This window comes from Macaca fascicularis, chromosome 8 (genome assembly GCF_037993035.2).
Source record: "Macaca fascicularis isolate 582-1 chromosome 8, T2T-MFA8v1.1".
Classification (NCBI taxonomy): domain Eukaryota; kingdom Metazoa; phylum Chordata; class Mammalia; order Primates; family Cercopithecidae; genus Macaca; species Macaca fascicularis.
In genome coordinates, this window is record NC_088382.1 from 107,831,164 (window position 1) to 107,856,276 (window position 25,113).

At 38.9% G+C, this 25,113-nt stretch overlaps 1 protein-coding gene and 1 non-coding gene across 4 annotated transcripts in view; both read right to left on the reverse strand.

Moving 5' to 3' along the window:
- Positions 1-1,078: 1,078 nt before the first annotated feature.
- Positions 1,079-25,113, reverse strand: part of NIPAL2 (NIPA like domain containing 2) — a 104,311-nt gene continuing 80,276 nt past the window's right edge. For 2 of the 3 annotated variants that reach the window (XR_012416557.1, XM_073999170.1), the window contains 4 exons: positions 15,618-15,706; positions 8,417-8,480; positions 7,205-7,299; positions 1,079-5,539 (listed from right to left, as the gene is read on the reverse strand). Coding sequence is in view for 2 of the 3 variants with exons in the window: in XM_073999170.1 (XP_073855271.1) it covers positions 5,427-5,539; positions 7,205-7,299; positions 8,417-8,480; positions 15,618-15,706 (361 nt within the window). In the remaining variant the exon portion in view is untranslated. Of the gene's footprint in view, positions 5,540-7,204; positions 7,300-8,416; positions 8,481-15,617; positions 15,707-17,625; positions 17,762-25,113 lie in introns of all 3 variants that reach the window. The other variant, XM_005563774.5, reaches the window with a different exon arrangement.
- On the reverse strand, positions 4,650-4,754 carry LOC123575363 (U6 spliceosomal RNA). The gene has a single exon (XR_006700659.2). It is a non-coding gene; the product is annotated as a U6 spliceosomal RNA (small nuclear RNA).

The window sequence follows — 25,113 nt, forward strand, 5'->3', positions numbered from 1 at the left end:
TGCTGGCCTCAGCCTCCCAGAGTGCTGGGATTATAGGCATGAGCCACCATGCCTGGTCTGTAAATAAAGTTTTATTGGAACACAGCCATGCTCTTCTGTTTAATCTTGTCTATGGCTGCTTTAGTGCTACAATGGCAGAGTTGGGTAGTTGGGACAGGCACAATGTCTGTCTGTTGGGACAGACAACACAAACTCCAAAATATCTACTCTGTGGGTCTTTACTGAAAACTTTGCTGACCCTTGGTCTAGACAAACAGTCAGATGAGCTAACTGTTGGCTAAAGGTCCTCAACTCACAATGCCAAGAGAAAGACTGAGTTGGCTTTAGCTGTTGTCATGCACTGCGTAATTTAAAAAATCTTACAAGCCAGTACAACTAAAACTCCTATTTACCTTACTTTGGAGCAATAATATGGAAAGTAAAACTAGGTCTGAATATATTTAATATATTACCTGGACTTCTAAAACATTGTTGATTGCTTAAATGTGCATAAGTCAATGTCATTTCTCAAAACGTTTAATAGATGCAACTGTTGGCGGCTGCTAAAGTACTGGTGTTATGCTTGTGCCTGTGTGAAATTCTGCAATGCTGAAAACCTCATGCACTCGAGCTACGAATGTAGGTCTACTTGAAGCAAAACTCTTCAATCTAATTGTTTTCCCAATCTTGGAAACCAATTTTAAGAGTCACCAGAAAACTGTAGTTTAAGGCACTAGATACATTTCTCCGCTGAGCCTTGTAGTACGAATATGCTGGACAAATTCAGTAAAATATGCCATAAATTATGACTGCTTTATCTGAATGCATGGGACACTTTCTACAATGGTGGGAATTATTACCAGGAGTTTAGGAGCCAGACATCGGTTCTGTATTTTTCATACATTGGTGATCAATTCAAATCGCTTTCCTTTGCAGCCAGGTTTGGTCAGTATGGCCAGGAGTACAGATTATGACAAAGAACAAAGCTGAAAGACCTGAATCATTAAGGTTACAGTCTCAATGCCACCAAGTTAAACAACCTATTTACATGCAAGACCATTGGCTGGAATGATATTGGATAGACATGTCAAACGTGATCTGAAGGCTTTTATTTTATTTTATTTTATTTATTATACTTTAAGTTCTAGGGTACATGTACACAACATGCAGGTTTGTTACATATGTATACATGTGCCATGTTGGTGTGCTGCACCCATTAACTCATCATTTACATTAGGTATATCTCATAATGCTATCCCTCCCCCCTCCTCCCACCCCACAACAGGCCCTGGTGTGTGATGTTCCCCTTCCTGTGTCCAAGTGTTCTCATTGTTCAATTCCCACCTATGAGTGGGAACATGCAGTGTTCGGTTTTTTGTTCTTGTGATAGTTTGCTGAGGATGATGGTTTCTAGCTTCATCCATGTCCCTACAAAGGACATGAACTCATCCTTTTTTATGGCTGCATAGTAGTCCATGGTGTATATGTACTACATTTTCTTAATCCAGTCTATCATTGATGGACATTTGGGTTGGTTCCAAGTCTTTGCTATTGTGAATAGTGCCACAATAAACATATGTGTGCATGTGTCTTTATAGCAGCATGATTTATAATCTTTTGGGTATATACCCAGTAATGGGATGGCTGGGTCAAATGATATTTCTACTTCTAGATCCTTGAGGAATTGCCACACTGTCTTCACAATGGTTCAACTAGTTTACAGTCCCAACAACGGTGTAAAACTGTTCCTATTTCTCCACATCCTCTTCAGCACCTGTTGTTTCCTGACTTTTTAATGATCGCCATTCTAACTGGTGTGAGATAGTATCTCATTGTGGTTTTGATTTGCATTTCTCTGATGGCCAGTGATGATGAGCATTTTTTCATGTGTCTGTTGGCTGCATAAATGTCTTCTTTTGAGAAGTGTCTGTTCATCTCCTTTGCCCACTTTTTGATGGGGTTGTTTTTTTCTTGTAAATTTGTTTGAGCTCTTTGTAGATTCTGGATATTAGCCCTTCATCAGATGAGTAGACTGCAAAATTTTTCCCATTCTGTAGGTTGCCTGTTCACTCTGATGGTAGTGTCTTTTGCTGTGCAGAAGCTCTTAAGTTTAATTAGATCCCATCTATCAGTTTTGGCTTTTGTTGCCATTGCTTTTGGTGTTTTAGACATGAAGTCCTTGCCCATGCCTATGTCCTGAATGGTATTGCCTGAGTTTACTTCTAGGGTTTTTATGGTTTTAGGTCTAACATTTAAGTCTTTAATCCATCTTGAATTAATTTTTGTATAAGGTGTAAAGAAGGGATCCAGTTTCAGCTTTCTACATATGGCTAGCCAGTTTTCCCAGCACCATTTATTAAATAGGGAATCCTTTCCCCCTTTCTTGTTTTTGTCAGGTTTGTCAAAGATCAGATGGTTGTAGATGTGTGGTATTATCTCTGAGGGCTCTGTTCTGTTCCATTGGTCTATATCTCTGTTTTGGTACCAGTACCATGCTGTTTTGGTTACTGTAGCCTTGTTGTATAGTTTGAAGTCAGGTAGCATGATGCCTCCAGCTTTGTTCTTTTGGCTTAGGATTAGACATCTTGGCAATGCGGGCTCTTTTTTGGTTCCCTATGAATTTTAAAGTCATTTTTTCCAATCCTGTGAAGAAAGTCAATGGTAGCTTGATGGTGATGGCATTGAATCTATAAATTACCTTGGGCAGTATGGCCATTTTCACGATACTGATTTTTCCTATCCATGAGCATGGAATACTCTTCCATTTGTTTGAGTCCTCTTTTATTTTGTTGAGCAGTGGTTTGTAGTTCTTCTTGAAGAGGCCCTTGTAAGTTGGATTCCTAGGTATTTTATTCTCTTTGAAGCAATTGTGAATGGGAGTTCACTCATGATTTGACTCTCTGTTTGTCTGTTATTGGTGTATAAGAATGCTTGTGATTTTTGCACATTGATTTTGTATCCTGAGACTTTGCTGAAGTTGCTTATCAGATTAAGGAGATTTTGGGCTGAGACGATGGGGTTTTCTAGATATACAATCACGTCTTCTGCAAACAGGGACAATTTGACTTCATCTTTTCCTAATTGAATACCCTTTATTTCTTTCTCCTGCCTGATTGCCCTGGCCAGAACTTCCAACACTATGTTGAATAGGAGTGGTGAGAGGGCATCACTGTCTTGTGCCAGTTTTCAAAGGGAATGCTTCCAGTTTTTGCCCATTCAGTATGATATTGGCTGTGGGTTTGTCATAAATAGCTCTTATTATTTTGAGATATGTCCCATCAATATCAAATTTATTGATAGTTTTTAGCATGAAGGGCTGTTGAATTTTGTCAGAGGCATTTTCTGCATCTATTGAGATAATCATGTGGTTTTTGTCTTTGGTTCTGTTTATATGGTGGATTACATTTATTGATTTGCATATGTTGAACCAGCCTTGCATCCCAGGGATGAAGCCCACTTGATCATGGTGGATAAGCCTTTTGATGTGCTGCTGGATTCGGTTTGCCAGTATTTTATTGAGGATTTTTGCATAGATGTTCATCAGGGATATTGGTCTAAAATTCTCTTTTTTTGTTGTATCTCTGCCAGGCTTTGGTATAAGGATGATGCTGGCCTCATAAAATGAGTTAGGGAGGATTCCCTCTTTTTCTATTGATTGGAATAGTTTCAGAAGAAATGGTACCAGCTCCTCCTTGTACCTCTGTAGAATTCGGCTGTGAATCCATCTGGTCCTGGACTTTTTTTGGTTGGTAGGCTATTAATTATTGCCTCAATTTCAGAGCCTGTTCTTGGTGTATTCAGAGATTCAACTTCTTCCTGGTTTAGTCTTGGGAGGGTGTATGTGTCCAGGAATTTATCCATGTCTTCTAGATTTTCTAGTTTATTTGCATAGAGGGGTTTATAGTATTCTCTGATGGTAGTTTGTATTTCTGTGGGGTCGGTGGTGATATCACCCTTATTATTTTTTATTACATCTATTTGATTCTTCTCTCTTTTCTTCATTATTAGTCTTGCTAGTGGTCTATCAATTTTGTTGATCTTTTCAAAAAACCAGCTGCTGGATTCATTGATTTTTTGAAGGGTTTTTTGTGTCTCTATCTCCTGATCTGAAGGCTTTGAAATGTCATGAAGGGTGGGACTTATTGTTTGATGTTGGCTACAATGAAGGCTACCTCTTTCCTTCTCCTTTAAATATTAGGTAGATCATAAATAACAGATATTATTATGGATTCTACATGCAAATGTGTCTTAGTAGATATGTGATCAATTGAAGTGGAAAAGCCTTTTAGGGCACAGGAGGAGTTGGGCTTCCTCTTGAAGCTCAGGTTTGACCACTGGGTTGTCTTCTATGTCTAGAGAATTAAATGGCTGAAATACAGTTCTCTAATCACAACTCTCCTTTTATCTCGAAGAATGTACAAAGCTTGAGATAATGACTTTGGGAAGAAATGATGTGTACTGAAAATATCACTAAGAATTTAAATGTGATTTTTTAGACTTATATGGAGAATAAGACATATAAGCCCACTGGATAAATTATAAGATCTATAAAAACAAAGGCATAGGATATTAAATTTTTCTTCAGTTTCAAGTATAATAGAATCATACAGCTGAAGAAAACATCACCATTCTATATTTTTATTACAAAATAAAGAAACATCGGTCCTACTTTTTGTCTCTAATGCTTCATGAATTTATGTGTCAGCCTTGCGCGGGGGCTGTGCTAATCTTCTCTGCATTGTTCCTATTTTAGTACATGGGCTACTGAAACAAGCAGAGTCCTACTTCTTAAACTTCCTCTTTCTTACATTTAAAAAGCCCACCAGTCAAGGTCTTTTAATTTTGGTATACACCGTCACTGAATGCCATTTATAAATTCTAATTTTAAAGAGACCCTTAATTTTCCAAGGAGGACTTTGATAGCATTAGTTTTCAGAAAAGATGACTTGCAATTCTAATTTAGGACTTGAAAGGTAAGATTTTTATAGGGAGGCTTATAAAAGGTGGCTTAGAAAAAAAATGAGCACTCTCAAACCTTTCTTTTGGGAGTCAGGCTACGGGGCTGAAGTGTCTTTTTAAAGTGAAGCAATTGACACTACCCGTGGGAGAAGCCACCTCTGCGACCTATGGCCAAACCACAAATGTACATTTCTGTGCAACATTCCTGCTAGAGCAGCTGGGCTCTGATTAAGGTATAGCTGGCTAGATAATCACTAGGGAGAGGTCCAGGGTGTGGGGAACACTTCAAATCACATTCCATGGAAATATTAGACTGTCAGAGCTTAGGAAGCCCCCGATTGTCCATAGGCGCTGAGGTGGGGGAAAGGACTGAAATGAACGCTAGCACATGTCAGCTTATAAAAGAGCTGCTGACACAAATTGAACATGTGCAATTTTTTAAAAAGGTGGTATCGAATAACAGGCCAACAGTCATCCCTCTCAGCATTTTAGACCTCTTTCTTCTCTCCACTTTGGCTGTTTGTTGAGTCACTTCCATCAGGCAAAGTTCCATAGGATAAGCTATTTGAATCTGGTTGTATTTTGTCCAACATTTGTTTCCCTGTGGAGATAATAATCATAGAGAATCTTTTGTGGTCTTACAGAAAAATGAGTCTTAATAATTTCTCCTCAATCTAGGCCACATTTTATCACCTCTCTTTTATACTATGTGGGCACTGTCTAAACAGAAGAGATGAATGTCAAGGAAGGAAAGGCCCTTGGAATGCCATGTCTCTAGCTGTGTGATAGCATGCTGTCTGTGTCAGAGCCACTGTCCCCACCCCACAGGATCGACAGGCTGTGCATGGAAATCAGGTGGGTTTAGTCTGGAGATTCACATGAAGCATTCACTCATCTCCAAGCCTTTCTCCCCAGGGTTGTGTCTTCTTTTCCATGTCGAATACATATAACAACATAGAAAAATAGCCTTTGATAGTGGCTTCTAAAGCTGCTATGGAGTCTATGCACTGGGCTTTGTGAAATAAAAAATAGAGTTAAAAATAATCAGGCTGGGCGCAGTGGCTCACACCTATAATCCCAGCACATTGGGAGGCTGAGGCAGGTGAATCACTTGAGGTCAGGAGTTTGAGACCAGCCTGGCCAACATGGTGAAATAGAAAAATTAGCCAGGCATGGTCGTGCATACCTGTAATCCCAGCTACTTGGGAGGCTGAGACACAAGAATCACGCGAACCCTGCGAGGGGAGGTTGCAGTAAGCTGAGATTGTGCCACTGCACTCCAGAACTGGGTGACAGAGCAAGACTCCGTCTCAAAAAAAATAAATAAATAAATAAATAAAAAATAAATAAAATAAAATCAAACTTTATTTCCCACCAAAGGACCTCTAACCATATAAGGCTTCTCTCACATGCACCGTTGCCACTGATGCCAATTCTTTCATTGACTGCTCCCAGCAGATAAGATGGCTCGAATGGCACAGAGAACACAGAATTCATTGCATGGGGCCATATTTCTCAGTCTTAGGGATGAGGCTTCCCTAGTTTTTGCTTCACAGGCATGATGCTAACAGAATGGCGGAAAAAGCTGTGAGAATATCTCCACTCCTGCCTGGAAACCTATAGGTCCCCCCAAACCCCTAATAAGGCTAGAGAGTGCTGAGGGCGGGTGGACGGGGGAAGAAGTTACACAGCAGACTGTTTCCTCTGTCCTGGACTTGGCTTTTGTTGTCTACATGACTAGGTGAGTTATTTCTCAGTGAAAGTGAGAACGGGAAAGAGTGTTTGCTCTCTGGGTAGGTGGGGTGAGGAAGAGGGAAGAAGCTACTTGTGTTTTGGTGACTGTCCTGAGCCACAGTGCACAAGCCACCCCAGGCTTTCCCCAAGACATGTTCCTTAGCTGCCTACCCTTTGTCCTTGGATGTTCCTTCAAGGCTCTCAAAGTGGCAGGGGTCTGTTGCTGGTAGTCATTGCTACTCTTTTCTCTACCCTTTTCCAATTTAAGGAAACCCAAAAAGGAAATCCTCCAAATTACCCAAATCAAGGAAACGTGGTCAGTTCTTTTATATCCCCAGTTCTGTGCAAAACTAACATTCAATAAATTATTAGTAACATTTACACTGAAAATATCACCTTTGGTTTCATTATTAAATCCACATTTTTTAAGGGTAAGAATTATGTTTTATATTAACTTACCACCCAAAATAATACCAATAATTATTCATTTATAAGGATCAAATTTTCCACTATAAAGAATATATGATTTTACCAGGAATATTTCCAAAATCAATATAAGACTGTTGCAGATGTTCCTTTTCTCGATTTCTTGTGACCAAAAATACACCAAGGAATGACAGAAAACACCTGTAAGAATAATATTAATAAAGAATACAAGAACACTGAAACAGACTCATGATATTAAATAACTGAGCTCCATATTCTACATGATGACATAAATCCCATTGGTTTTGTTCATCCAGTTTCTGGTAAGTTTCCTAGTACTTGTCTTAATTAGCACAGCCAATAGTTCTATCCAGAACCAAGACTTGGGCAGATTCCAGTAGATCTCTGCCCCGGGTTTTTACCATCTGGGGGCTAATTCAGGCTCAAAACCCTTTGGGTAGACACCCTGTCTCATTTTCTACCCATGCACGCCCAGATCCATTTGTGGCATGTGACACAAGAGAAAAAATAATTTATTCTTTAATTTTCTAAGAAATCTAGTTGTCCTTGGCCATAAGAGTAGTCATAATTTCCAGACCTCAGAAGTTTGGCCTTGCCCAAATATCTTATGAAATTGAATTTTCAAGATAGATGGCTTCCTACACGGAAAATAGCCTAGGCTTAAGTTTGCATAACAATGGTCATGCTGACTATCAGATCAGAAGCAGCTAAACATTTAATGAAGTGCCTCATGGACTCATGGAAGCTCCTATACACTGGCGATATATTGTAAAAGTTCTGCTTTCTGTTTGCAAGCAATGCTAGCAATGATGCCCACCAAATCTCTAGGGACAGTTCAAGCTGCACACTCTGACACAAGGAAGGGACACTACCAACATGATGTTATCATGACTAAAACAAGGGATCTGTCCATCTTGGTCTTTTGTTTTGGGCGACCCTAGAGGATCACGATTCTCTAATTTAGATCTAATCTAGGGGTTCCCAAGAGTGAAGTAGGTCTGATACAGTAGAGAAAGGTCATGGAGTAACTACAAGGGCCAGTGGATGTATCTTGTCTTTGGCCTGGAATTGAAAATCCCCAATGTTTCAGAGCTTCAGAGGAATACCTAAGTCACAAAGCCAAAGACACTGAGCCCCATGTAGGGCCTTAAGTTAAAAAACATGTTTCTTTTAGGAGCTCAGGAAACTGACGTTTCTTATATTATTTTCCAATTTTCTATACCTCTGGTACAATGCCAAAAATCCTATGTAAAAGTAATAGAATTTCACATACTTTACCTCTGAGGCATTTACTCACCCAAAAAGATATATAAATACAGTGAGAAAAGCAGCACCAAGGAATTCCTGATAAAATATGATACCTGTGACACAGGAAAAGAAGATAAAATTGATTTTGAAGTAAGGTTATTTATAATAGCTAAATATTGTTTGTAAACTTATGTTAATATGTTATTTTTTCAAAGTAAATTTAGTCACCCTTAAAATGCACATTCAGCAGTTTAGTTTAAGAAAATTTGCAGGCCACACATTCTGAATTATTCCAAAAAGAACATAGATTTGTAGACCTGATATAATTATCATTATTATAAAATCAACATAATTGACATATATTTGCAAGCAGAAATTTCTCATCCAGTCCAGGATTGCCCCACTGGAACATACAAGAAAACAACACTCTAGTGACTATTCCCCACCTGCAGTTTTAGGTCAGGAGTCAGCCAGCCTGGCCTGAGAGTCTTGGTGGACTCTGGGGCCTCTGACATGGCAGGTCCACCTCAGGCCAGCTGCTGCCACGCATGCTGTCACTCGTGGCGATGCCAGTGATCTGTTGGTCTGGCCCCACGGCAACTCAAGCACCAAAGCATACTCTAGCAGCTGAAGTGCTACCTTAGCTCCACTTCCCACTGCCAACCCCCGTCTCATCTTCCTCTGGTCTTCCATAGGTAAACAAGGATGCATCATCTACTTTGATGAATGTTGCTTCTATCCCTGTTGGTCTCAATGATTTCTTCTGTAAAGTTCCAAAGCCTTCATAGAGTTTTTGTTAAATAAGATATCTTTAAGTTATATGTCGCCTGGAATTAAATTTTTTTGTGTGTGGTGTTATCCTTGCTAGCCAGCCAGCAAATATTTATCGAACGTCTGCTGTGTGTCAGCCACTGCTCTAGGTCTTGGAGAAACGACAGGACAGAGACCTATCCTCAAGGAGGTTTCTCAGTCTTCACCGTATCTTCTTACCTAGGGAATGAACTTCTTACAGGAAGAAGCCATGTCCAGTTCTAATGAATATTTGTTGAATGAATGAAAGTTTCTGAAGCACACTCCAGGTTATTACATACTTCCTTATAATCATTTTAATGTTTTCATGTTATTTTATTTATTTATTTATTTTTGAGACAGAGTCTCGCTCTGTCTCCCAGGCTGGAGTACAGTGGCGTGATCTCGGCTCACTGGAAGCTCCACCTCCCAGGTTCGTGCCATGCTCCTGCCTCAGCCTCCCGAGTAACTGGGACTACAGGCGCCCGCCACCTCGCCCGGCTAGTTTTTTGTATTTTTTAGTAGAGACGGGGTTTCACAGTGTTAGCCAGGATGGTCTCGATCTCCTGACCTCGTGATCCGCCCGCCTTGGCCTCCCAAAGTGCTGGGATTACAGGCGTGAGCCATTGCGCCCGGCCAGTTTTCATGTTATTTTAAACTGATATACCATAATATTCATTTCTCTAAGGGCATTTCAAGTTGGTTCTACATCTTTTTTCTCTTTTTTTTTTTCATTTTTTTTTCTTTAGTAAAGCAGCAATGTACTTCTTTGTACAGGCGTATCTTGGAGATACGTGGTTTTGGTTCCAGACCACATCACAATAAAGCTAATCTCTCAATAAAGCAAGTCACACTAAATTTTTGGTTTCTCAGTGTACATAAAAGTTATGTTTATACTATACTATAGTTTATCAAATGTGCAATAGCATTATGTCTAAAAAAAAGTACATACCTTAATTAAAATACTTTATTGCTAAAAATGCTAATGATCATCTAAGCCTGCAGTGAGTCCTAATCTTTTTGCTCGTTGGAGGGACTTGCCTCAATGTTGATGGATGCTGATTGATCGGGGCTGTAGTTGCTGAAGGCTGGGGTGGCTGTGGCAACTTCTTAAGATAAGACAATGATGAAGTTTGCCACATCAATTAACTCTTGTGAAAGATTTCTTTGTAGCATGCAATGCTGTTTGATCGCATTTGACTTACAGTAGAAATTCTTTCAAAATCTCTACTTAATCTTCTCGAACACAGCTGCTGCTTCATCAACTAGGTTACTGAAATATTCTAAATCTTTTGTTTTCATTTCAACAATGTTCCTAGCATCTTCACCAAGAGTAGTTTCCACTTCAAGAAACCACTTTCCTTGCTCTTTTATAAAAAGCAACTCCTCATCCATTAAAGTTTGATCATGAAGTTGTAGCAATCCAGTCACATCTTCAGGCTCCACTTCTATTCTAGTTCTTTTCCTATTTCCATCACATCTGCAGTTACTGCCTTCTCTGAAGTCTTGAACCTTTCAAAACTATCCAGGAGAGTTAGAACAGACTTCTTCCAAACTCCTGTCAACGTGCATATTTTAGCCTCCGCCCATGAATCACAAAGGTTCTTAATGACATCAAGAAAATCAGAAAGTTTTCAATTTACTTTGCTAAGATCCATTGGCAGAATCACTATCTATGACAGCTATAGCTTTACGAAATGTATTTCTTAAATAATAAGACTTGAAAGTCAAAATTACTCATTGATCCATGGGCTGCAGAATGAATGTTGTGTTAGCAGGCATGAAAACAACATTCATCTCCTTGTACATCTCCATAAGAGTTCTTGGGTGATCAGGTTCATTGCCAATAAGCAGTAATATTTCGAAAGGAATCTTTTTCCTGGTCATTAGGTCTCAACAGTGGGTTTAAAATATTCAGTAACCCATGCCATAAACAGATGTATTGTTATCCAGGATTAGTTGCTTCATTTAGAGAGTACAGGCAGAGTAGATTTAGCATAATTCTTAAGGGCCCTAGGCTTTTCCGAATGGTTAATAACTCTCTCTCTCCCTCCTTCTCTCTCTCTCTCTCTCTTGCCCAGGCTGCAGTGCAATAGTATCATCCTGGCTCACCACAACCTCCACCTGCCAAGTTCAAGCAATTCTCCTGCCTCAGCCTCCCGAGTAGCTGGGATTACAGGCATGCACCACCATGCCCGGCTAATCTTGTATTTTTAGTAGAGACAGGGTTTCTCCATGTTGGTCAGGCTGGTCTCGAACTCCCGACCTCAAGTGATCTGCCCGCCTCGGCCTTCCAAAGTGCTGGGATTACAGACATGAGCCACCGCACCCAGCCCAGAAACATTTTTCTTTTGCCTTCACAACTTGGCTGTTTGGTGCAGAAGGTCTACCTTTCAGCCTATCTTGGCTTTTGACATGCCTTCCTCACTAAGCTTAACGGTTTCTAGCTTTTGACTTAATGGAAGGATTGTGTGATGTTTCCTTTCACCTGAACAGTTACAGGCCATTGTAGGGTTATTAAATGGCCAGATTTCAATATTGTTGTGTCCCAGGGAAATAGGAGGCCCAAGGGGAAGGAGAGAGATGTGGGAACAGCTGGTCAGCGGTGCATCAGAACACATACATTTATTGTTAAGTTGGCAGTCTTACACAGGTGCAGTTTGTGGTGTCTCAAAACAATTATGGTAGTACATTAAAGATCACTGATCACAGATCACCATAACAGATACAATAATAACAATTTGAAATAATGCAATAATTACCAAAACATGACACAGAGATATGAAGTGAGCACATGCTGTTGGAAAAATGATTCCAGCAGACTTGTTCGATGCAGGATTGCCACAAACCTTCAAGTTGTAAAAAATTGCAGTATCTGCAGAGCACAATAAAATGAGGTATGCCTCATTTTCCCAAGTATTTTATGAATTTTCGTGGGTGTTTTTAGAAGTGGAATTTCTGTTTCCAAAGATTTTCTTGGTCCTCCTAGAAAATCTTTATTTATTTTTAACTTTTATTTTTTTAGAGATGGGGTCCTGCTCCATCACCCAGGCTGGAGAGTAGTGGCGTGATTATAGCTCACTGTAACCTTGGACTTTCAGGTCAAGTGATCCTCCCGCCTCAGCCTCCTGCATAGCTGGGACTACAGGTGTGCACCGCCACACCTGGCTATTTTTTTCCCAATTTAAAAACATTGTAGGCTGGGCGCGGTGACTCAAGCCTGTAATCCCAGCACTTTGGGAGGCCGAGATGGGCTGATCATGAGGTCAGGGGATCGAGACCATCCTGGCTAACATGGTGAAACCCCGACTCTACTAAAAATACAAAAAACTAGCTGGGTGAGGTGGCGGGCGCCTGTAGTCCCAGCTACTAGGGAGGCTGAGGCAGGAGAATGGCATAAACCCAGGAGGTGGAGCTTGCAGTGAGCTGAGATCCGGCCACTGCACTCCAGCCTGGGCAACAAAGCGAGACTCCGTCTCAAAAAAAAATAAAAATAAAAATAAAAAATAAAAAAATAAAAACATTGTAGTAAAATATACATAACATAAAATTTACTATCTCTATTTTTTTTCAGTGTATAGTTCAGTAGCGATAAGTAGTTCACACTGTTTTGCAACCAATTTCCAGAACTTTTCCATCTTGCAAAACTGAAATTCTACTCATTTCCTCCTCCCCGCAGCCATCGTTCTACTTTTGTTTCTGTAAATCTCACTACTCTAGATATCACGTATAAGTGGAATCATACAATATTTTTCTTTTTGTGACTGGCTTATTTCACTTACCATAATGCTCTCAAGGTTCATTTATGTTGTAGCATGTGTTATAATTTCCTTCCTTTTAAAAGCTGAATATATTCCATTGTATATATATACCACGTTTTGTTTATTCATCTGTTGATGGACATCTGGGTTGCTTCTACCTTCTGGCTATTGTGAATAATGCTGCTATGAACATACATATACAAATGTCTTTTCAAGACCTTGCTTTCAATTCTCTTGCCTAGAAGTGAAATTGCTAGATCATATGGTAATTCCATTTTTAATTTTTTGAGGAACTGCCACACTGTTTTCCATAATGGCTGCACCATTTTACATCCCAACCAGCGGTGTACAAAAGTTCCAGTTCATCCACATCCTCACCACCATTTGTTGTTTTCTCTTGTTAATAGCAGCCATCCTATTGGGTGTGAGATTATATCTCATTGTGGTTTTGATTTGCATTTCCCTTATGATTAGGTGTTGAACATCTTTTCACGTCTTTTGGCCATTTGTGTATCTTCTTTTCAAAAACATCTATTCAAGTTCTTTTCCCATTTTAAAATCAGGTTATTTGGGTTTTTGTTGTTGACTTGTAGAATCAAAGAATAGAAATATTTTTAAGGCTTCTGATAAAAACTACAAAACTCAGTTCTAGGAGGGTGGCACCATGTTACCCAGCCCATAAGAGTGCCTGTGATACTGTAGCCTTATCAGCACTGGATAATGCAATAAAAAGAACAAACAAAACTTGACTAATTAGTAGGCAAAATATGGTCTCATCTTAATTGTAAGCTATGCTTTCTCATGGAGGCAGAGAGAAGAAGTAGTCAGCAAGCTCCACCACCATTCCACTCACCAGTAACATTAGAGGGACTCTTATGACTCCCAAAAGGTCTCAGCATCCCCCTGACTCATTAATTACTCTGTATGCTGAGTATTAAGACCCAGCCCTGTTGGTCCTCCTAGAAAATCTTTATTTATTTTTAACTTTTATTTTTTTAGAGATGGGGTCCTGCTCTGTCACCCAGGCTTCAGAGCAGTGGTGTGACTATAGCTCACTGTAACCTCGAACTTCTGGGTTCAAGCAATCCTCCTGCCTTAGCCTCCTGAGTAGCTGGGAATACAGGTATGTGCCACCATACCTGGCTGATTTTCCCCCTAATTTTTTAGAGATAACATTTTGCTATGTTCCCAGGCTGCAGAAAACCTTCTGATCAGAGCAACTATATTCTTTATGCACATTAACTATCAGGCTTATGTCATTTCTGTGACTCTTTTTGGCCTATTTTCTTTTTCCAATAATTCTAAGACACATCAATATGGAATCTTTTCTTACTTTGTTAACTAGCTTAAAATACTAAAAAATTAGATGTCATGGGATAGAATCTTTTTCTTTAAATATTAAGTGTCAAGTTTGGGAAACAGAAAATGCATTAATTACTTTAAAGAACTACCCACTGACAGTCACATTGTTTTCCATAAAATAAAAAAAAAAATGTGTCATTTAGGAAACAGGCAATCTTCAATTACTCCCTCAAATACATAAACTTTACATTGAGAAATGAACTCTCAAGATCAAGAAGGTGGTAAATACATCAAATAAGCCAATGAATGAGGGCATACCAGTACCAAATTTAGAAATGGTATACTTGAATCAACTGTTTTTGGTTTGGACTGAGTTTCAAATTTATACTTTTAGTTTTAATGTTATCATGCCTGTCATATTTTTAAAAAATGTTCCATACTAATAAAAGAACTGCAATAGTAGAAAAATAGAGGCCAGAATAGCAAAGGCACTAGTTTCTATTCTTGTCTCTCTGGCTTTCCCTGGAACATTGAATTCAGTTTTGGATTGTGCTCTCTGACCAAGCTGGCGAGGGGCATATAGGGAAGAGTTAGTAGAATTGGGCATGTATGGCCCAGAGATAAGACTCAAGAGGATCTTTCAGTTGCTTTGATGATCAGAAGGGCTGATATAGCTTGGATATCTGTCCTCTCCAAATCACATGTTGAAATGTGATCCCCAAATGTTGGAGGTGGGGCCTAGAGGAAGGTGTTTGGGTCCTGGGGGTGGATCCTTCATGAATGGCTTGGTGTCCTCTGTCAGTCCTGAGTTCATATGAGATCTGGTTGTTAAAGAGACTGGGACCTACCCCTCTCCCTTGCCCCATCTCTTGCTATGTGACACGCCTATTCACCCTTTGCCTTCTATCACAGTAAAAGCTTCCTGAGGTCCTGACAAGAAGCAGATGCTGGCACCATGCTTCTGTACAGCCTGCAGAACCATGAGGCAAATAAACCTCTTTTTAAAATAAATTACCCAGTCTCAGGTATTCCTTTATAGCAACACAAAATGGACTAATACAAGGGCTGGCAAGGGAAAGACTCCAACAAGAAGAACAAAGATGAGTGTCTTGAATTTGCAAGGAAACTCATTTCAGCTCCAATATAAGAACACATTTTCTACTTAGAAATCTCCAGAGAATGAGAGTGATCCAAAGCAGGACAGCTGAGCCAGGAGGCAGACAGCATTCACAAAAAGTAGAGGAACCTCTCCTGGAGGATTGTCACAGGGGAAATTCAGACACCAGGTGGAGGCAACAGAGATCCTTACAACTTAAAGATTTCTGGATCCTCTCATTTACTCTGGGAGATACTTAATTTATGCTTGGAATCACCTATGTATAGAAAACCAAAACTCACCTGCAATGATGGCACTGATTGTAAAGAAAATATGATTAACTGGCACCACTCTTGTCGTATTGTAGAGTTTCGTGGCTTGATTCAGGAACCTAGAGCAGAAGGCACTTACTGGAGCTTTGGCTTTAAGAGACATTCAGCAATAAGTTAACAATAACTTCAAGAAATGCGTGTTCTTTAGCTACAACTACAAAGGGAAAGGAGGTGCAGTGAAAGGGCATTTCCAATCAGCAGTCATAGCTTATATGCATCTGATGTATGAGATCAGATGTCAGGTTTTATGGTCTGTTTAAACCAACAACAGTAACAATGAAAAGCAATTAATCATATTCTGAGGCCACAGAAGTTTGAGTTGGAAGCGATTCAAGCTGCTGGACCAGTATCACACTGGGCCTGATTCATTAGGATAGACCCTAGAATCTGTTAAATATCATATCTGGGGAATAGTAGAGCTATCCATTGACATGCCACGTGCCAAGAAAGAAGATGGAGAAGTAAAGGAATGTTTAATGTTTCAAAAACAATGCTCAGTGCTCCAGCTGCAGAGCATATGTGGGAGCTCAGCTTCTCATTCTGGCCACCAACACAAAAGCAGTTCCCACAACTGTGCTGTGCTGCCCTGCTCGGGACTAGATTGTTTTTTGAAGCAGTGAATTGTACTATCACCGGGGTGCTTTTAAAAAGCACGAATGCTTAGGTCCTACTCTAGAGCAATTGAAAAAAGTACTTTGTGGGTAGAGCCTGTGTGTATCTCTGTGTGTGTGTGTGTGTGTGTGTATACACACACATATGTAGGTATACATAAATGCATGTATGTTCTTATATGCCTGCAGGTACATATATGTACAAAAGTCAGGTCATATACATGCATGTACATATATATGTACTAAACCCAGCTCATTTTAATGGGCAACCAGGGCTGAGAACCACAGTTGTACAGTGTGATGGGTGCAGAGATTGAGACAAGGGTGACAGAATGCAGTTTACCCCCAATTGTGTCTGCCTGCCAAATTTACAAAGTATGGTATGAAGATAATGTCACTAATCCCAAAAGATATTGTGGCAGTACCAATTAATTCAGAAGAAGAAAGAGAAAAAAATAGCAAAATACAAGTATTAGAAACACAGACTTATAAGGAGATGACAAACCAGTGACAAAACATTGGGTTTCTCCAGTAATTCTCCACAGACCTTGTAACAGGGCCTATCTTCAGTCCATAACAATTAGATGGTACTTCTCGCACCTACAGAAGGAACCACTCTTGTACTGATTTTGAGCTCTGATTTCTTATCTGGGATGGTGCTTTTGCATAGCATTTTGGGGTAAACAGAAAACTTTCAGGTCAACTCAAGAAAGCCCAGCAGGCAAAGGCACAATCCCAGTGTGAGAGATGGAGGGGAAGGGATCAGAGCTGATGGAGGTCGGGGCAGGGAAGAGCAGAAATTAAAAATGTTCCATGTCACCACTATTAGGCCCCAAGAGAAACATAAAACAATCATTCCGCAATCCCATGGATACAAAGGAAATTCTGGCCAAAGATGCAACATTTTGGGGAAAGGATTTCCCTCCCGGCCAAATGTCTGGTTTCGTCCATCTCTGGGCAATTAGTGAGCATGAGCTAAGAAATGAAGGTGAAGGGTTCATGTGTGTCCTATATTTAGAATGAAAGCCTGGATGTGGACCTGCCCCTTTGATTTATTGCTAATGACAACCTGTGTACCACGGATATTAATTACAAGCAGAAGAGCATCAGGAAAGCATCAAAGTGCACTTAGCTGGATTAAGGCTGCGCTTTAGAACTCACAAGACATGAAGGCAACGCTTCGTAAAAACTCATTATTGGATGCAAAGGAGGAAGCAAGGCACATTGACTGAGGACAAGCTACAGGCCCTTCACCCTTAGAAATCAGTTGTATCTCATTTTAATTATCATCTGAAGTCAATAAAGATTAATGCCCAGAGAAGCACAGGAATGTTGAAAGATTAGTGAGTATGCAGAAGCTAACTTACTTGACTTGGAAAACACAAGATGCTATCATGATGATAAACATGATATAGAAAATGGGATAAGTTAGTTGCATTTTATCCGTCATAGAAAAAGTGATCATGCCTGAGACGGCCTTTACTGAAATAACAGTCAATGAGGCTGAAAAAGAAAACAAAAAACACAAAGAACATATTTGAGATTGAATTAACAAATAAATATCTTAAGCTTATGTGGTAGAGTAGCAAATACACCAATTATGGTTTAAGAATGAACATGGTTGTGGGAGGTGTAGGAAGGAATGTGACAGTAGTAAGCAGTGGCCTCATTGCTCGAGCCGTGCTGGATTTCAAATTTGCTTAAATCAGCTAAAGTTCTGCTGTGTGACTGTGTGCTTTTTTTTTTTTTTAATCTTTGGAGCAAGATGCTTCTTTTCCAGCCCTAACTGTTGAAAGAATGCTGTGGAGGTTATAATTACGAGTAGATGGGAAAGGCAAAAACAATGGAGGGAGGAGATAAGAAAAGTCAGATTGTCCACGTGACATTAATGAGAAAAATAACTATTAAGCTATACTGAAAATTTAAAAACCAAATAGATGAGAAGACTAGAAAGTGAAATGTAACTCACTTCTTGAATTTACTTAGAGTTGTACTAAGTCATTGCTTCTCAGCCTTTTGGCTAAGATCAAGTGAGTTGTACTAAGTCTATATATAAGCCTTTTTGTTAGGAGACACCTAGAAGTTTCACTAAAAATATTTTTGACAATGACAATAATTGGAAAGAGGACCAGAGTTGAGTATTCATTTCTCAGCGTGGACCATCAATTTAAGGTTTACATAAGCAATAACTATGTATTTTCTATGCTAAAGATGAACTCATCCCTTATGAGAACAAACTTTTCATAGGTTCCAAACAGCCATTAAGAAAAAGTAACTTGATAAGGTTATATCACTATGAGAGTAATGGAGCATTTTCCGACAACATCATCTTTCTGTAAGGAAGAAAAGAATGCTTTCTGTCTTATGTCTCTTGAAGTTACTGCTGCAAATAATTCCATAATTTAGCTAAAATTCACTGAAAGTTCAAAAATAATTTTTACATGAAATCAAAAAATTATAAGTCAAAGGCAATGCAAAGGAGAAATACTCCCTTTGTTGCTGTTGAACTACTTGGCCATAATATATCTGAATTTTCCTCCTTTTATTTGAAAAGGTATTTTTTATGTATATATATGAAATATATATACATTTAAAACAGCGAGTGGTGGCCAGCCAAGAAGAGTCTTCCATAATATCGTTTTCCAAAAACTGAAAATATACTTTAACTTGAAGGGTACTAGGGCACACTTCCAAATTAGGCATTTTCTTTCAGTTAAAAATCATAAATGGCCGGGCGCGGTGGCTCACGCCTGTAATCCCAGCACTTTGGGAGGCCGAGGCGGGCGGATCACCAGGTCAGGAGACTGAGACCCTCCTGGCTAACACGGTGAAATCCCGTCTCTACTAAAAATACAAAAAATTAGCTGGGTATGGTGGCGGGCGCCTGTAGTCCCAACTACAGCTAATCAGGAGAATAGCGTGAACCCGGGAGGCGGAGCTTGCACTGAGCCGAGATCGCGCCACTGCACTCCAGCCTGGGCGACAGAGCAAGGCCAGACTTCGTCTTAAAAAAAAAACAAAAACCATAATTGACACAGGAGATCAGGTAATAAATTCTAAAAATAAACCCCAGTTCTCAACAAAGAGGCCCTTACAATCAGGTCTCTCTCCATCTTAAGATGTCTTTTGACCTGATTCTTTTACATATTTCCTATTGATTATGCCAATAGTCACATCTTAGCTAACCTAGGCACTTTAAATAGCTATAGAGATCTGTGTGTCACTTGATGGTTTAAGTTTGTAGGTTAGCTCTTGAGGGACCTTGATTCCCTCCTAAACACTGCCTGAAATCAGAGCACAATGTGATTATGATCTTGTGGTCTGAACAGCCAGGTTTCCCAAAGGGACAATTAATGGAGAAGGAGTTGAACGTACGGTTCCATTAGCCTCAGAACCTCAGAATTACAAAGGACTTTAAAGGTCATCTGATTTAACCACTATCTGATTTTATATTATACTTAAATAAAGACAAAAACAAAACTAGAATTCTCTGTTATTGATAGCTAAACAAACTATCAATTTCTGTAGCCAATCATTATATTTTCAAAGCATGCGCAATTGTCAACTGATTAATCACTATTTTAACCTGTAAGTTATTTCTAGGCTGGTGTTGAGTACTTCTAAGTATTTTTGGGGGGTAGTTGATGAGGATAGGTGGAAATACAGAATTGTAATGCAGTGTTCTTCTAACATTATACTTAAAAACAGAAAGTACTTAGGTAAACACAGAAAAAAAGACTAGAAGAAACTACATCAAGATATTGTCAGTGGTTATCTCTAGCACTGGGATAATGAATTTACTTTAAATTCATTAAAAAAAATCTACAAAAGTAAACACATTCATTTAAAAATTTTTGGAAAATGTGGAAAAGCCTGGAAAGGAAAATTAAAATCACTTGTAGTTTCAGCACTCACCCCAAATCATTTTTGACATTGGGACATATTGTTATTTTCCTATCTATAAGTATGAATATGTTACAACATGTGAATCATAAGGTATATACTACTTAGGAGCTTATTTTCCAAGTATATACCACTTAGGAACCTATTTACCTAAAGTAAATAGATTTTACCTAAAGTATTTTCTATGCCATTAAGTATTCTTCTAAAGCATGGATTTGTATGAATTGTATATCCATACAAAAGCATAAAGAATGCTTTTGTATGAATATATAATTTATTTTGGCAATTCCCTATTTTTGGATATTTAGATTGTATTTTTTTTTTAAGTGTTAAAAGCGTGGCTGTGATGAATATTCTCGAACATAAGTCTTTGTATATCACTCTGCCTATTTCCTTAGGAAAACCACCTAAAGGGGAATTCCTGACTACAGCCACTTTGAGGGCTTGTGAAATATACTAGCAAACTGCCTTCCAGAGAGTACCAGCCACACTCTGTTGTACAGTGCTCAGTTACACAGATTTTCATATTTTTCTTTGTATCTTTCTCTATTTTCTTAATTATCAATAATTACCATATATACTTTCATCATTAGAACAACACCATTTTTTCTAACCTGTGCTGACCTGTTCTTGAAATTTGGCCCTCTCAATTCCCTCTTAGATTTTCATCAATATACCTCCTTCAAAAAATTTTCCTAGGTTGCCATCAACGTTTCCTTATGAGAGCCATAAACATTTTATTTATTACTTTATCTCTGATAACCAAAGCATTCCATGGATAGAGAAGGACTTCCTGGCCTTCCTAGTTTCCTGACGGTCCCAGAGGCTTTGGAGTACTTTCTTTTTTTTTTTTTTGAGATGGAGTTTCACTCTTGTGGCCCAGGCTGGAGTGCAATGGTGCGATCTCAGCTCACTGCAACCTCCGCCTCGTGGGTTCAAATGATTCTCCTGCCTCAGACTCCTGAGTAGCTGGGATTACAGGTGCCCACCACCACACCCAGCTAAGTTTTGTATTTTTAGTAGAGCTGGGGTTTCACTATGTTGGCCAGGCTGGTCTCAAACTCCTGACCTTAGGTGACCCACCTGCCACGGCCTCCCAAAGTGCTGGGATTACAGATTGAGCCACCGCACCAGGCCTGGAGTCCTTTAAGAATGATCACCACCACTGGCAAAGGGGGCCACTCACCAGAAGTCAGGTTTCTTTCTTCTGACTACCCTCACTTGCTATTTTCTTTTTTTTATTCCAGTCTTTATCAATCACACAAGCAATATTATGTATTTTGCTACCTCTCATGGATACAACATGACTTTGATAATCACTTTTTTAAAGGGTACTAATGCTCATTGTGCAATATTCAAGATGAGCACACGGTGCAGAGTGAGCATCCTGGTTCTCATTTCTTGTTGTAATGAGAACACTTCTGGTATTTCACCAGCAAGTTCTTTATTAGGAGTGCATATGAAACTTGATGAACTATATTAATGAATTTCTTAAAGAATCCCTCTTTCATTCCCATAGTTAATTAAATTCACATGTTTACTGTGTGCTCACTGTGCTCAATTCTACTTAAAGAATGTATACTGTAAATAATAGACATGCTCTATGTCCTCATGTAGCTAACCTGGCCAGGAAGAGGGGCTCATAACAGCATATAAACATATCCGTAGAATATGTAAGTGTAAATTGTTGTAAGTGTTACAAAGAAGAATCAGTTTTATTAAGACCACTTGGGCCAGGTGCGGTGGCTCATGCCTGCAATCCTAGCACTTTGTCAAGGTGAGGCAGGCGAATCACTTGAGCCTAGGAGTTTGAGACCAGCCTGGGCAACATGGGGATACCCTGTCTCTCCAAAACAAAAATAATAAAAAATAAATAAATTAGTCAGGCATGATACCATGCATCTGTAGTCTCAGCTACTCAGGCGGCCGAGGTAGGAGGATCGCTTGAGCCTGGGAGTTTGAAGCTGCAGTGAGCTATGATTGTGCCACTACATTCCAGTCTGGGTGACAGAGCAAGGCTCTGTCTCAAAACAAAACAAAGACCACTTTGTCACTGAGTATGATTTGCTCTGTGTTTATTTGCTGATTTTTTTTTCGATTTTTGTATCAATATTTAGCAGTGATATCAGTTCATAGTGTTTTTTGTTTGTCCCATTTTTTTCCCAGTTTGGGAGGTGAGTCTTATCTGATTATGTTTTTTTAAAAGTAAAAGCTTCCTTCTTATGTCCTCAAATAGTTGCAACAACATCAGAATAATCTATTCCTTAAGGATTTGAAGATATTACCTTTGGAACTCTCTAGGCCTGGTTCTTTTTTAGGATATAGCTTTTTAACAACTCCTTTATTTCCTCCGTAGTTATTTTCATTAAAAAATAAGCAATTTATTCAAATGATATATATGCATATCTATTGTTTCTATTTTGGGGTATTTGTGGTTTTTCTTTTTTTCTGATGGAGGATCTATTTTACTGTCTTTTTTTTTTTTTGAGACGGAGTCTAGCTCTGTCACCCAGGCTGGAGTGCAGTGGCGCGATCTCAGCTCACTGCAAGCTCTGCCTCCCGGGTTCACGCCATTCTCCTGCCTCAGCCTCCCCATTAGCTGGGACTACAGGCACCTGCCACCACGCCTGGCTAATTTTTTGTATTTTTTAGTAGAGACGGGGTTTCACTGTGTTAGCCAGAATAGGATGGTCTCGATCTCCTGACCTCGTGATCCGCCCGCCTCGGCCTTCCAGGGCTCTGGGATTATAGGCGTGAGCCACCAGGCCTGGCCTATTTTATTGTCTTTTAAGAACACATTGTTGTGTTTAGTTATAAATCCATTACTTTTCTCTATTCTATTTCATTAATTTTTGTCTTTTTAATTAATTTTAATTAATTATTTCTGCTTTCCTTAGTTTTATTTCAGTATTTTTTCTAATTTCTTGAGTTGAGTGCTTAATTGACTTACATTTAAAGCAATCAATTTCTCTGAGTACAGCATTAGTCAGAAACTCTAGGTTTAATATTAAGTGTTTTAATAATAATTTAAAAATATGCTGCAATTAAATCTTGGTTTCTACTTTGCACAGCTGCAGTTTAAGGGTAGTGTTAACATTTCCAGGTGGTAGGGTTTTACTGGTTTCTATTTTTATTATTATTTTTCTGTTTTTACTTCACTGTGATCTGAGGATGTGGTCTGTACTGTTTCAACTTCCTGGAATTTATCAAGGATTTCTTCATGGCCAATTATAGGATCAACTTTTGTAAATGTTACACAGGCACTTGAAAGAGAGTTTATTCTCTGTTTTCAGGCTTTAGAGTTCAATATTACAGGTACCAGTTCATAATTAATTATTCAGATCCTCTGTCTTTATATGGTTTTCTGTCTAATTATCTTCCATGAGCTGAGAGAAGTCGCCTAAACGCCTTATATTTCTGTTAATGTAGTTTTGCATTTTCTGCAGATTTTCTGTTGCATGTTGGGTATGATATTTTTGTGGATTGTGCTCTTTTTGTCAGGATAAATTACCCCTTTTGTCTCATTTAATATCTTCTGCCTTAATTTTCATTTGGTAATATCATGACCTGCTTTGTTTTACTTTCAACCTCATTTATTTTGTTTTAGATGAAAATTTATGCATGTAGCCAAAACACTTTGCCATCTGCAAGGGCCAATCAGAAAGGGTGCCGGCCCTGGCACTGCTGGAAGAGGGTGCTGGAGGGCTCCTGTCTTAGTACTTATGACAGGGTTGGGGTTGAGAGGAGGAGACCTTAGGGGAAGGAAGCATGGTGGCTGCTATTTTAATAACCCTTACAGCTGTACTAGTGCAAATTGGCTGAATCCAACTTCAGAATCATTTTCAAAATCAATCTGGAAGTTTCCCTGACATCCAATTTGAGAATATTTCTTTTTTTTTTTTTTTACTAGGTAAACGTATTCCATTTACATTTATTATAACTGCTACACATTATCTTAATTCTGTTATCTTACATTCCTATTTAAAGTTGTCTTCATTTTCATTATTTTCCTATATAAGGTACATTTTGTTTCTTAGATGTCTGCTTTTGTTTTCCCTATTTGGTAATTTGGAAAGAAACAAATATAAAGTTCTCTTTCTGTTCTCTTGATCTACAGCATACCTGAATATAGCACAGAGTACATTTGTTTCTCTAAGTAACTATCAAAACCACAAATTTACTAGCACAAAGGAGAGAACTAGTTGATGAGATGGGAACATGAAAACCCAGCAGCTCATTACGATGGAGGCTACATGCTGCCCCAGGGGTAGGAGTACAGCCTTCCAAGTCATGGCAAACAGCACGCGATGCGTGGGCCATCTGACTGGCAAAGAGGAAATGAAGGAAGATTTACAAATATATTTTTATAAAGGGAATTTCCTAAATGATTAGTGAGATCTCCTAGTGTTGGTATATATGAGTGAGAGTGTGTGTGTGTAGGGGTGGGGGAAAGAGAGAGAGAGAAAGAGAGAAAGGGGCAGGGACAGAGAGACAGAAGGAGGCAGAAAAGAAGGGAGTGAAGATACATTAAAAAATACATAGTGGGCTTATCTAAGCACTATTTTCATCTCTAACAAGGTGCCTCTGGAAAAACAAAGTAAATGGGTTGGTAAACAATGAATGCAAGAAATGTGGTATTTAAGAAAATCATACTGCTTACATCTACATTTCCTATTAGTCATATTACAAAGTTTTTAAAGAAAATATTAATAGTATAGGTCTTGCTAACCAATTCCTGACACAAGAGTTTCAATTGGGATCATTAATTTGTTTCTCTTTTAAGATTTTCAATTACATATTAACAAAATATCTTCAAATTATCAGGGAGCAAATAAAGTTATCAAGAAGCAAAAAATCCTTAAATATATTTTTAAAAGAATTAAATATCTAACCAATTGCAGTAATGGACAGGCAATATATAATTTTTATAATTTAGACTCAGTTTCTTCCTG